Raw genomic sequence first — 13,950 nt, forward strand, 5'->3', positions numbered from 1 at the left:
TGAAACTGAGGTATGAGATCTACACTGCAAGTGACTGAAACGTGCCATATGTACTAAAATGCCGGAGATGGAGAAGACGCACAGCAGTTTCAAATATCACACCCCCTCCCCCAACTGAAGCAGCCCCACTCCAAGTCACTTCTCACATAAGAAACTTCATGTGACATGTCTCAGGGTGAAGAGCACCAGCAGGGGTTTATTTAGTGATGGTTAATGATTCTCTCAAACAATATAGGGCAGGCCAGCTAGTTTATTCGTATTGAATCTAAACCTTAGATCTCTGGCTTAACAATAACATAGGAAACCTTTAAAGACACAATAAATCTTGCGTTAAATCAGAGCTGGTTTAAACCAGTCATAAAACTTCTAATACTCTGGGCTGGCAACTACAGCATGACAAATGTTCAGTCCAGGTACAAAACCACATTTCATTCTCCTTGGCACCCAAATCTGAAACAGATCTGAAAAATGCTGAAAAATTGTTTTTCAAAGGCTTTCACCATAGACCCACTGCTATCAGTCAAGCAATCGTTTCTTCATCCCCCAGGAACAGTTCTAAATGAGAGGGATTGTTCTTTTGATCGGCTTGCCTTGGTGGGTATGTAAGAACTCAGGGAGTTAAATTTCAAGAATGAAGATTAACTGAGATGCCAAGAAAAGTTTTTACTGCAAGCACAGTGAGCAGAAGGAGATGTCTCCTCAACCAAGGCGGCCGCAATGTCTGCCGTTAACTAATCTCTCCGACAACCCTTCACTGGTTAAAGCACAGTAATGAGCTTCTTGCTCTCAGGTGTACATCATTTCTGCCATGTGGGACATTTTCTTGGGAATATACAAGTAATATTCCATGTAGCCTGACAGGTCCTCAATGGTCACGTCATCCACGAAGACTCGAGCTTGCTCAGAACAGGAGCGGGGGGAGCCAGACAGAGTTCTTGTGTGAAGCGACTGAGAGTAGTCCTCCAGCGTGGATCTTCGCTCTGGGGCTAAGGGAGGGACGTTCTGCAGGCCTGAAAAGGAATATACCTCCATATCATGCCACCTCTTACACTGGCACTCCTTGCCTACGCATGCACATGGCTTGCCCTGGTTTAGCCTGGAAACGGATTGAAAGTCAGAGAGATCATTGGCCTTGAGACTTGCTTGGGAGACCTGGGGGGCATCAGAGGAGTCTTCCTCCTTACTCTCTGACGGGAGCCTTGGAACCGAAGTTCTCAAAGGCTCAATAACTGCCCCTGTGTGATGAGTATCGAGAGAAGTTGAGCATTCTCCTGCATTGAACTCTTTAGGGGTTGAAATTCCCAGCCCACTGCTGCCATCAGGGGAGTCCGTCTGGCTTTTGTGCTTGAGCTGGCTGCTCGAAGAAGCAGCTATTGTACTGCAATGTATAAACTTTGGAGGATGAAGGACAGGAGACTTAGAACGCCGACGACGCTGGGTCCTCACTGCTCCTCGTGAAGACTTCCTTGTTGACCTAAGAGGAAAAAAATGCACAAGAAGATGTTGGAATACAGAGGTCTCCTAAAGAGATTCTTTAAGATAGTTGGAAATTTGCCACCTCTCTGGTTTATGAGTCTAAATAAGTTTCCCCCAAAGAGATGTGCCTATGTCTATTTTCAAGCTGCCTAGTCTCTGTGTTTCAAAAATGTCAACGTCTCCTTATTACCAAGGTATAGAAACAGGAGAGGTAAAGGGTAGTTTTAAATCACACTTCTTGGACGAAACATTTGGCGCAGAATACCTGTCTGCCCTGCCCAACCCTTGGCTTGGGAACCTCTGACCAGTGGGTCTGGAGAAGCACCCTGCACAGCACAGACAACTTAGATTGATGCTGTAAAACCTCAATGTTGTGCTCCATGCCCTGAGTGCAGCACAGCAGCTTCAGTACCCTGTGGGGCTAATGCTACAAAGAGCCACTCTGCCGTGACTACTCAACAGAAGAGCAGATTTAGAATTCATTTCTATCACTGGGAACAGCTGAAAAACAGATTTAGACTCTCTGAAGTTTTCAGATATTGGGAATTATCAGACATACTGTAATGTTTTATAAAATTTTAAATAAATAAGAATTGAGGGAGTTCCCTGGTGGTGCAGTGGTTAAGAATCCACCTACCAATGCAGGGGACTTGGGTTTGATCCCTGGTCCAGGAAGATCCCACATGCCGCGGGGCAACTAAGCCCGTGCACCACAGCTACTGAGCCTGCGCTCTAGAGCCCGCAGGCCACAACTACTGAAGCCTGCGTGTCTAGAGCCTGTGCTCCACAACAAGAGAAGCCACTGCAATGAGAAGCCTACGCACCACAACGAAGAGTAGGCCCCGCTGGCCTCAACTAGAGAAAGCCCGCGTGCAGCAAGGAAGTCCCAACGCAGCCAAAAATAAATAAATAGAAAAAATAAAAAAAAAAAAAGGATTGAGCAAAGAGAAAAAAGACTCAAAGTTGCCAAGCAAATTTGAAAACAGAACCAAGTAGAACTTTAAAAACTTTGTAACTGAAATTAAACTAAATAGATGGGCTAAACAGCAGAACACATACAGCTAAGAAAAGAAAATACTGGAGGATAAATCTGAATTATTTACAACAGGGGTCAGCAAACTGCAGTCTCTGAATCAAATCTGGCCCCCTACCTGTTTCTGTACAGCCCATGGACACTGCTCCCATAGGCTAGAACTGTGTGAGCCATGCAGACATGCCTGAGGTGTCCCCCGCTTTGCCCCTGTTCTTCCCTCCACTCCCTGTGCCTGTCTTCCTGGCCAGCAGACATGTGCATTACACTATGGCCTGGGGCCCTCACTGGCTACCATCTACATGTTGGGGCTCTGCTGTCAACAATCGCTAGGTACTGAGAGGTAGAATCTCAGTTTGTGCCAGGCTCTCTGGAGGAGAGAGGGTGTGCTGGAATCTGGGTGCCACTGAGGCAGAGAGTAAAACTGCCCCTGGCAATGCTCCCTCCTCACCCATCCCACCAGGCTCATCATTTCAGCCTGAGACTGTCTCAGCGACTGAATACAAAGTGTGTCCACCAGCTAGGATGGTGAACATCAAGCAAACAGGGCAGGGCAGGAGTTTTCTCCCTTTTTAAGTACCTACAAAATATCCCTGGATCTCACCTCTTGGCCTCCAAAGCCTAAAATATTTATTTTCTGACCCTTTACCAAAAAAGTTTGCCAACTCTTGACCTAGAAGGCAGCACAGAAACTTAGAGATTTGGAAAAATGTAAAAGTTAAGAGGTATGTAAGACAGAATAAAAAGTCTGGAGTCTCTGAAAGAAAGAATACAGTGAGTGGGAACACAGGTAATTTTTTTAAGAGATGATGGCTGAGAAATTTTCTGAATTGATGCAAGAAGAGAATCTACAGATACAAGAAGCACACACTAAAGCAGGACAACTAACTGGAGAATACCAAAAACAATAGGAATACCTTAACAGCAGCTAGAGAAGTAGGCAGATTATTTCCAAAAAAAAAATTATTTGAAAAAAGATCCTATAAGTAACACATTTTTAAACTTAATTTAGTGGACATATATAAAACCTAAGAATGATTAAAGGACAGCCATTCTTCTCAAACACACATAGAACATTTATATGAATTGTCTACAATCCAGGCTATACAGCAAATCTCAGCAAATTCACAATGAGAAGAAAGGGTCTTCTTTAACCGGTGCATCTTGGGTTCTATATCATAACACTCTTTTCTGGATACTTAGGAAAGAAAATCCAATAGTATGTTAAGGTGTTGGGATAAAAATCATCTGCAACGAGAAGCTCTTACCCATGCCAACTGTCTTTAGATGCACATGTGGTTTTAGGTTTGGTATCATCCACTGCTGTTCTGACTGATGCTCTGACACTCGTGCCTTCTCCAACAGACAGGGATGCTATGGACCTGAAGACAAGAACAAAGTTTACTGCTTAGAAAACCATGAAAGGAGGAGAATATATTGCTCTCACCAACCCAAATGCAACTTGTATTAATACCTTTATTATCTTTCTAGTTTGGGTTTCTCAAAAATTCCTCAGCTTTTAGTGTAAATTTTCCTCCAAAACCAAATTTGGAGGATCCCTAAGAGCTCGCAGTTGCAAAATCATAAGCCAAAGAATGATTCTTAAGTATAACCAGCAGTGGGATATAAATAGACTTTTAGGCTGTTTATCTGGGGCAGATCAGGCCTTATGTCCAGGGAGAATGCTAACGACAATGACCACTTACTTTATATGGGCAAACCAGAGCCATGAAAACTAAGCTTAGGAGCAAAAACTTTAGGAGACTCAATCTAACTTTAGGAGACTCAATCTAAATGAATACTTTTTCAAACAGTATACAACCTATACAAAAATATTCTAATTTTTACAAGCAATAAACTTGAAATATTACTCAGAGCTAAATCTCTGCAGTTTAAAATTACACAAGTAACATGGGTTCCCAGTAAAGATGAAAAAATTTAAAAGAGAGAAAAGAATCATCTATAATCTCACAACCCAGAGGTCACCAACATTAACATTTAACATCAAATTCTTTTGGACCTTTTCAGTACACACATACATAAACACATATACAGGGCTCCTACTATACATGCTGTAGTCTTGATAAATATCCTTTAGAAAGAGACAATCTACTAAGTAAAAAGATGTTCACTAAAATATAATTTTAAATAACCTTAAATGTCTAATAATAGAAGATACTGTACTATATAAATTATGGCCAATCTGTACAATGGAATATTAGGACTTTATTAAAAATTAACTGTGCAAAGAACTCTTAATGACATGGGAGAATGTTTATAACATAATATTATGTTATCCTTGTAACATAAGAGAAAACAACATGGATAAACACCTGTACATATATTATGACCTCAACTGTGTAAAAAAAGTGAATGCTGTTATTACAGATGATCTAGATATTAACTGTGGTATTGGTAAATTGTGATTTTTTACTTCCTTTTTTATCCTTTTTTTTGTTTTTGTGATTTACCCATAATAAGCATATATTATGTTATAGTCTGATGAAAAGGACTATGTTGTTTTACAATAAATATATAAAGATTTGTCCTGATAAGACAAATACCATTAGAAACCAAAACCTGTTGAACAGGATCATGCTAAATTCCTGGCAAGGCTTGGTTACTTTATGAGTCAGTACCTCACATGTTCCATTCGTAAATCAGCAACAATACAAAACAACTAGAAACGTATGATACACTATACCAGTCTTATTCTGCTTAGTCACAGTAATGACTCACCCCTTGTACTCTTATTTGGTTTTCTCAAATGTTCTCCACTGCTCCTTCTCTTTCTATAATTTAACTCAAAGTAGAGCGTATGCTACAAATATATAATATTTGACCATATATTGTACAGACATTTTGAAATTTTTTTTTCATGTTCCAAGTAATTTTTAGGGGCATGGAACTAGCTTAATTTTATGCTCCAACTTCTTAAAACACCAGGAAAGAAGTCTGTATATCAAGAGTTATGTAAATTTATACACTAAGGGATACACGTACGTGTGCATTTATACATTCCTAGCATTTTCCCGATTAAAAAATATATATTTCTATACCAGAAATCACAAAGGAATACACTATGACTGCAATCTGGAACTATTTGTTTTTCTGCTTTGTTTCTGTTTCCCAAAATAGCTTATAAAGTACTAATCAATTCTAATGGCAAGATGACCATATTGGAAAATCACTAGGAGAAGATACTTATTTGAAGTATCATGGAAGCAAATGTAAGCACCTGTAACAGCTACTGTGCAAATCTATTAGCATAAATTCTCTCATTTGGTAGGCCAAGAATAGTACTAGCAATAAGCAGACAGCTATAACAACAACTAACAACTATTTAATTTTACATGCACCAGGTACCGAATGCATTTCTTCATGTTGTCTTCAAGGTACCATATAAAGGAATGGTTAAGAGCAGAGGTTCTGGAGATTAACTGTCTGGGTTCAAATCCTGGCTCTACCACTTCTTACCAATGTGACCTTTTGCAAGTGACTTACTTCATCTGTAGCTCCTCTGTAAACTATATAGTATACTCTGTAGTATCTATCTTCTAAGTTGGTAGTAAGGATTAGATGATGTGTACGGAGTACTTAAGCCAGTGTCTAGGGCCATAGTAAATGAGTAATAAATTTGAGCAATCATTATTTACTCCTTGCTGTGGAGTGTTCAGTTTCCATTCATGAAATGAAATATTCTTATATCCATTAAAACTTTGAGATTTCTTCTGGCCTGGGGCAAAGAAGGGGGATGAAAAGAGTCCTGCATAGAACATTTTGCAAATGGTGAAATGTTAACATTCAGAGAGCAGCTGGTCTGCAGGTGCTCTAATTAGTTTGGCCAAAGGGTCCAAGATTATTGATCTCGGTGACAGAACCCTAATGAACAGAGGTTTCCATAGTGATAGGGTCAGCAATCAGAGCCCATGAAATTGCAATGTCTGCAGAGATTCCTACTGAGTCAATTCACTTTTAGTGAAAAATACTGTGATTCCCTAGAGATGTATGAGGAACTCTCTGATGGGACACTGCCTCATGTTTGATTAAAAAGAGGTGGGGGGGAGGGGGGAGGGGGAAGGGGAACCCTCCTCAAAGTTAAGAAGAACCCCCAGCCTTGGAGTACCAATGAGCACCTACTTTTCAAAATTTAACAGAAGAGTTTCTTTTATAAGTAAAACAATGCTGTACAGAATTTGGTAAAATGTCACACTATTAATATTGACACCTTCTACAAATAAAAAGAAATTTTAGAAGAGAAAGAGCTCCCCTGAGGAAATGTCTATTTAAATCTAGTAAACAGTCCCCCAATAATATATTCCATATTTAATTACCCTGATGCATCCACTCTTAATTTCTTGAAAGCAGTTTGTAGACCCTCCTCCTCTCCATCCTTGGCTTCAGATTTCATTGTGAAAGTTTACACTACTATGGATGTTCCCGTTAATACTAAAAAGAAAATAAAATGAACAAAGTGAAAACAGGTGAGTTCAAACATATACTTTTGTTAAAATCTATATTCCTGATACTACCATTGCTCGTTAGGGGGAGAAAAAGCAAATTTCTACTTCTAAAAGGAAGTTTCAATGACTAGGAACCTGTAGGTTTTATTTCTTAAGAAAAGACACATGAAATAATACAGAAAAAGTATATTTATTATGATGGAATTTAAACTGTCCTAATACTTGATGCCAATATCCTATTACACAGTTTTGGAAACTACGTCACCTAAAATCTGTGTTTAAGTATACTTTTTAACAGGAGGGGAAATCTCTCCAGTTGTAGGAGTCTGGAAACCTACAGACAAAATGACCTCTACATCAGAAATATAAGGGAAAAGCTCAACATACAGGACTCTGAGCTTTAAAACACTACCGAGGGGACTTCCCTGGTGGCGCAGTGGTTAAGAATCTGCCTGCCAATGCAGGGGACATGGGTTCGAGCCCTGCCCCGAGAAGATCCCACATGGCGCATAGCAACTGAGTCCATGTGCCACAACTACTGAGCCTGCACGACACAACTACTGAAGCCCACACGCCTAGAGCCTGTGCTCCACAACAAGAGAGGCCACTGCAATGAGAAGTCCAACGAAGAGTAGCCCCCCCTCACCGCAACTAGAGAAAGCCTGCGCGCAGCAACGAAGACCCAACGCAGCCAAAAATAAATAAATAAATTTATTAAAAAAACACACAAAACACTACTGAGTGTCTCATCCAGCTCTAAACATTTCTGGTAAGAATAACTTTGTGACACATGATAGCATTTCTCTAAAGCAATCCTGACCCAGATATCAATGTTTATACTCATATTAATATTCATACCCACATATCAAGATGTTACCATTACTGAGGCAAGATTGCAAACATGTTTCAATGATACTGCTTACTCCACACTCAACCTTTGTTCTCTTTGGCTTCAAATACTTTCTTACAAGAATAGATGAACTATACTTGCAACTCAAAAACAAACAAAATTAGCTAAAAAAAAGAGGTAGAAAGTAAAGGAAAAAACTGAAATTATTATTCTACAGATGTGCCTTTAAATAATCTCCACTTAATCAACTAGCTTGATTAACCAAAGTTCTCCATTTCTTCTACCCTGATTTTTATATTTAAACCAAAAAAAAGAAAGAAAAAAAGATGGGAGACCAACCAAAGCGACAAGAGATACAATAGAGAAGTTAATAAATTCTTTGACTCTAGTCTCCCATTTTTTTTTTTTACTCAGGGTAAAAAATTTCTTAATACCACATCCTGAACAAAGCATAAATCAGTCTCTACAAACATATCACAGGGAATCAGAAAGAAAAAACGTAAAACAAAAAATATAAGATGGGGAATTTTTGAAGCAAAGAATTCACTTTACCTTCTCTATTTCTAGAGTGCCCTTAGGCACTCTCAGAGGGAACAGTGGCTCTCTGTGGATCCTTGGATCCTCTGATTCTATATCTGCTCATTTCTCAGGGGTGGGTTTGATGTTATTGTGAGACCTCTAATATTCTACAGGTCACGGTGCCATAACATGTTTGATATACTGTAACCATGCAATACCAGTGGCAAAATTAAGAAGCAAGTGATCAAGACTATTTGTTTCATTTATTAATGTGTAGAAGGTATTTTAGGCAGATCTCTCTGGGGAGCACTGAAAACAGTCTCAAAAGAATTCAGCTAGCTTTCACCTCAACTTCTTAAGACAAAAAATTTAAATACACTCCCCATATGTACTGTGCCGGTTTACTTAACCAGTTTAAGGAAACATTATCAATTGAGGAAACATTATCAGTTCCACATTTCACTGGTTCCTAATTCTTCAGGATTCAGAGGAAGACCCTCTCCCAGATACACAATAATGTCCTATATACTTGGAGAGAGGGGTGAGCAAAGATCACATATGCTATTATTTTTGAAGCTCCACAGCATCTAAAGGGGTGCTTCTGTAGTCCATAAACAAATTCTTCCTGCTGAAGAATACGGGGATACAAGGGAGATACAAGGGAGAACCTGACACCAGGACTATGAACCCTATTCCTGTAAGGACTGGAATCTCATTCCTGCCCTAACACTGTGCTAAGATGCTCTGCACCCAAACATGGAACTTTTAATTATACAGTGTTAACTTAACATTACTGCAGGTGACCTCTAGATGTTAATACAAACTTAGCTAACATTCTTGTTGACACACTAAAAGATCCATCAGTTAAAAACCAAAACAGACCAAAATAAAACTGGCTACAGACTAAAATTTTAGGAATGAAGTTCCAACTAAACTAGTCTCAGACTTCCAGCATTTTGATTACTCACCTTTTCCCTCAGTTATATTAACCCAGGGCAAAGGTTAATCTTAGGCATGACCGTAAGAGCTAAATCAGAGCATGTCTGTAATTACAAAAAGGCTTATTATGCTCCTCCCTCTTCCCAGTTTCCCATTCACTCAACTCAAGAGCTGTACAACTAACTCCAGGAAACATGTACGTTATTTGCCCTTCTTCATTAACATTAAATTTGTGGGAGGCGTTCTTGCAGTTTTTACTGCTCTAACTTCTTGATATTGAACAATCCCCCCAAAGATCAAACTTCTACTTTAAGTCAAATCACAAGGGGCCTCGGATTTTCCCTAACCTTTCAGAAAACACAAAATTCTTTTAAGTTCCTCCAACAAAAGGGCAAATTCCGGATTTTCTCTGACTTTCAACGAAGAGTATGTCTCACAATCTTATTTACATCTTGCAGTTTTAACCAATACCTCTTTGAACCTCAAGCCTAGGTCCAAATTTCCAGGACCCTGAAAAGAGCTGAACGATCAATAAAGGATCTGCGCGCAAGCGTGTCATCACAATGTTTAAGATTTAGAAAATTTCCCTGCCCACCAGGAAGCGTGGAATCCGGGAAAGAAAATCGCGTCCAGCAACTCTGGAAGATGCAAACAAGACTAAGTTGCAACAATCTGCCCCCGAGACAAAACACGTTCACGCTTCTCTCTACTCACTCAACCCCTACAACTCTAGGTCCAAGAGTACTATGTTAATTCTTTTTACCCAGAAACTGAATCGGTCGTGCTTAAACATGGGGGGGAAAGGTCGGGACCTGGGGGGTTCGGAGAAGGGGGAGCTGTCCAGGGCCCTAGCTGTGCCCGCCCGGGGTCTCCCGCTGGAAAGCTGCCCCTTGAGGATACTCCCCGGGCCAGAATGAGAGACTTGGGTCAGGCCAATAGGCAAGGGATGCAAGAGGAGGCGGGGGCAGAGCCGAAGAGACACACAACGAGACGGGCTCAGGAACTAGCGGGAAAGGGCGGGAAAGGGCAAAGGGCGGCCGAGAAAGGCGAAAAGGGGAAGCTACGGACGAGAGGGAGAGGGCGGAGGCGAGGGACTGGGCGGGAGCAGCGGAGGCGGGAAGGGGCGAGAGAGCGGAGCTCGGGCAGGGCCAGGCCTCAGCAGCGGAGAGGGCGCGGAGAAGCGCAGGCCCTGCCCGGCCCAGGCAGCCAGCGCCGGGGGAACAACGCGACGCGAGGCTGGACGGCCCAGAGGAAGCTGCCCGTGGCCAGACCGGGCCTGGAGGCCGAGACGCTGTGCCGCGGCGCCTCCCCGTCACGTCTGGGCACGCACCTCCTCGCGGCAGGGGCGCTCCGGTGAGCCAGTCCGGTCACTTCAGATCGTCTCTCCCCGATCGCGGCGCCTGACTAACCCGGATCTAAATCCGCGGAGGGGGCGACCCGCGCCTCCGAAGTCGCACTGCGCCTGCGTCACTCAGACACGCTCCCCGCCCCCTGTTCGTGCTCCTCCCACCCCAGTGACTAGGCAACGCGGCAGGCGGTGGCTGCGCAGGCGCGGGGCGATGGCCGCGCCTCTCAAACGCCTGACGCCCGCCCCTCGCGAAGCACGTGCGCCTGACGTCATTTCCTGTTATTCTCTTCATTAGTCCCTCCCTCCGCAAAGGATTCGCTATGGAACGGGTTTTGGGGTGTGCCTGCTTCCTCCTCTCGGTCAGGTGAGTGAGTGGGTGTTGTTCCTCGTTGTCGAGCTGCCTCCAGTTCCCCGCGTCTCCCTGTGCTTGGTGCTCCACCTGGAGTCAGCGAGGCTGCGGAATTCTGCGGGGTGAGGCCAGAGTGGGGGGATTTTCACAGCGACGGAGCCCGTCAGAGCGCTTGGCCGGCCTGCGACATATCCAGGGCTCCGACACCAGCCCTGGACTCCCGGGGATCTTCCAGGGCTGCAGATAAGCAAGGAAGTATTGGACACGGTCAGGACCGTGAACTTGACGCCGGAATTGGAACTGAAATGCCTTCGCTTTAATACGCCTGTTGTTTGACTTGAGGCAACTGCGTTTCCCTCTCTGGGCCTCATTTTCTCCCTTCCGTTAAGTGAGGACCTTGGACTGTTTCAGCGAATCTCGTTTTATTCAGGCATGGACTCCTTTGAGAATCTGGTGAGAACTGTAGAACACCTCGACCGAGAAACGCACATGCATACTAAATTTTGCAAAAAGTTTTGGACAGTTCACCTAAGTAGGTTATTTTTAGAGATCTTTTCCATTTGTATGACCCTGACGGTTGCTCAGATGGCAGGGAGAGATGGGGTGGGCTGAGCAACAAGCTGCCACTCCCTCCAACACCAAGACTGGATCTGCTGTGCTAGCTGTGCCCCTCCTCACAAACCACGCCCCAGCTCCACGTCTGCACTTCTCAGAGCTTTATAGGAAAAGATGGCTTTCCTCAGTAGAATGGGCTAGAGTTGGTTACGGCCCAACCTTTGTGTGAGGTTGTCACCTGAACCAAAACTTGACCCTCCCACTCCCCAATACCTTAGCTGTAATCACCTAACTAGATAGGCTGCTGAAAAGAGCTTAGTATATTCAACTTAACTACAGCCAGATCTTGGAATGCCTGGCCCATGCCTGGGAATGGAATCTACACGTCTTTGGATAAGGTTGTTAAAGCATGTCGTGGGTAAAACATTTTAAATCCTTCTTGTTCATAGGAGAGGCTCAGTAACTGACAAGGGATGAAAAAAACCTATTGGGACTTCCCCGGTGGCGCAGTGGTTAAGAATCCGCCTGCCAATGCAGGGGACAGGGGTTGGAGCCCTGGTCCGGGAAGCTCCCACATGCCACGGAGCAACTAAGCCCATGCGCCACAACTACTGAGCCTGTGCTCTAGAGCCCACGAGCCACAACCACTGAAGCCCGTGATGCATAGAGCCTGTGCTCCGCAGCATGAGAAGCCACTGCAACGTAGAGTAGCCCCTGCTTGCCGCTAGAGAAAGCCTGCGTGCAGCAATGGAGACGCAACACAGCCAAAAGTAAATAAAATAAATAATTTTTTTAAAAAAAGAAAGAAAAAGTCCTGTTAATTGTGAAGTTCCAACATCAAACCTAATAATGCTAATAATGACTACCCTGTACTATGCAGCAGCCATGCACATGTTCACACATTTAATATTCCTGTGGTTTTACACATTTTACAGATGAGGATGACTGGGACTCAGATATTAGATATCTTGTTCTAGCTCCCGTTCTATGTCACACAGTGCTAGGAAGTGACTGAGTCAGGATTTAAACAGTCTGAAAAGCCTGGTCACCCACTGCTGCCCATCTCTCAACATCTCTTATAAAAGAATAAGCAACAGGAAAGTATTGGGATTTCCCTGGTGGTCTAGTGGATAGGATTTGGTACCTTCACTTCCGTGGCCGGGGTTCAATCCTAGGTCAGGGAACTGAGATCCCACAAGCTGTGTGGTGTGCCAAAAAAAAGGGAAAATGTGCATTTTTTCCATCAGAAGATGCCAAGGGAATTTCATCAAGACCAAATACATGTTTTTAAGCTGTCATTTGAAAATATTCCTTCGGGTAAAACCACACATCCTTGAGGGCAAGGACTGTATCTAGATCAGTTGAATTCCCAAAGCCTAACACAGTTCCTGGTTAGTTAGTTCCTAGGTATGTACAGTTTGGGCGAATTCTTCATTTTACCTTATTTCCACCCATACAGTGTTAAAATCCTAAAAACTAAAACGTCTTAAAACGCTTTGTTTTAGGTAAGCGTGTCTCCATCATAAAGTTAGGTGCTTTCTGAGGATGTGGCTCATTGATCGGGGAGTATTTGGAAGGCGAGAACCTCTCGGGAATAAAGTCTGTTAACTCACACTACCTGATGTGGCCAGAAATTTCAAGTCATTAGATATAGGCCTGATTCACTGTGTGGTACCTCATGACAGAATGAGAGAGAGAAGCCACAAAACGTGACCTGAGGGAACAAAAAGCCCGATCTGTGCTCCTACATCAGCGACACAGAATCTTTGCAGCCAAAGAAAAATCCCTGAACTTATGTGGAGACTATATTCAGGAACTGTCTTGATATTAACTTAATGCACATAGTAATGCCATCTAACCAGAAAGCTATGGTAGCTGTAAAATTCCTTTAACAGTATACTTTCTTCTTGGTACATGAACCTTATAAGTGATTGAACAGAGGAAACCTAGTTCCATCAAATTATACTCAAAAGCAATCAATTTATATCGGAAGGTAACTTTTTTTTTTTTTGGCGGTACGTGGGCCTCTCACTATTGTGGCCTCTCTGGTTGCGGAGCACAGGCTCTGGACGCACAGGCTCAGCGGCCATGGCCCACGGGCCCAGCCGCTCCGCGGCATGTGGGATCTTCCTGGACCGGGGCACGAACCTGTGTTCCCTGCATCGGCAGGCGGACTCTCAACCACTGCGCCACCAGGAAAGCCCCCCACTGGCTTTTGAGACCTGTAACTGGGGGCTTTTGGCTCCTTTGACAGTTGATTTTAGCAGCACGGCCCTTCACAACAGTCTCTTGTTTGGGGAGGAATAGGCGAGAGGTGGGGAAATGGAGATTAACTGTGTTTTCCTGTCATTCTATTCATAGCCCCCAAAGCTATTATGATCTGTTAGTTGATAGTTGCCTTCCTCAAATACTGGCTCACAG

At 43.1% G+C, this 13,950-nt stretch overlaps 1 protein-coding gene across 1 annotated transcript; it reads right to left on the bottom strand.

Moving 5' to 3' along the window:
- Positions 1 to 235: 235 nt before the first annotated feature.
- Positions 236 to 10,737, bottom strand: OSER1 (oxidative stress responsive serine rich 1). Its single transcript, XM_007464760.1, has 4 exons — positions 10,608 to 10,737; positions 6,841 to 6,955; positions 3,775 to 3,888; positions 236 to 1,474 (listed from the first exon to the last, which is right to left on the bottom strand). The coding sequence occupies exons 2-4, from the start codon at positions 6,915 to 6,917 to the stop codon at positions 787 to 789; spliced, it is 879 nt and encodes a 292-aa protein (XP_007464822.1). The 5' UTR covers positions 6,918 to 6,955; positions 10,608 to 10,737; the 3' UTR covers positions 236 to 786.
- Between the last annotated feature and the right edge of the window lie 3,213 nt (positions 10,738 to 13,950).

Source organism: Lipotes vexillifer, unplaced genomic scaffold, assembly GCF_000442215.2.
Source record: "Lipotes vexillifer unplaced genomic scaffold, Lipotes_vexillifer_v1.1 scaffold53, whole genome shotgun sequence".
In the NCBI taxonomy this organism is placed as follows: Eukaryota; Metazoa; Chordata; class Mammalia; order Artiodactyla; family Lipotidae; genus Lipotes; species Lipotes vexillifer.

Bases quoted from the DNA above. Each gene is read 5' to 3' on its own strand.
- OSER1 (XM_007464760.1), bottom strand. From the start codon at position 6,917: ATGAAATCTGAAGCCAAGGATGGAGAGGAGGAGGGTCTACAAACTGCT. The intron at 3,889-6,840 runs GTAATTAAATAT...TCTTGTCTTCAG, and splicing joins TTAAGAGTGGATGCATCAGG to GTCCATAGCATCCCTGTCTG. The intron at 1,475-3,774 runs GTAAGAGCTTCT...TTTTCCTCTTAG, and splicing joins TCTAAAGACAGTTGGCATGG to GTCAACAAGGAAGTCTTCAC.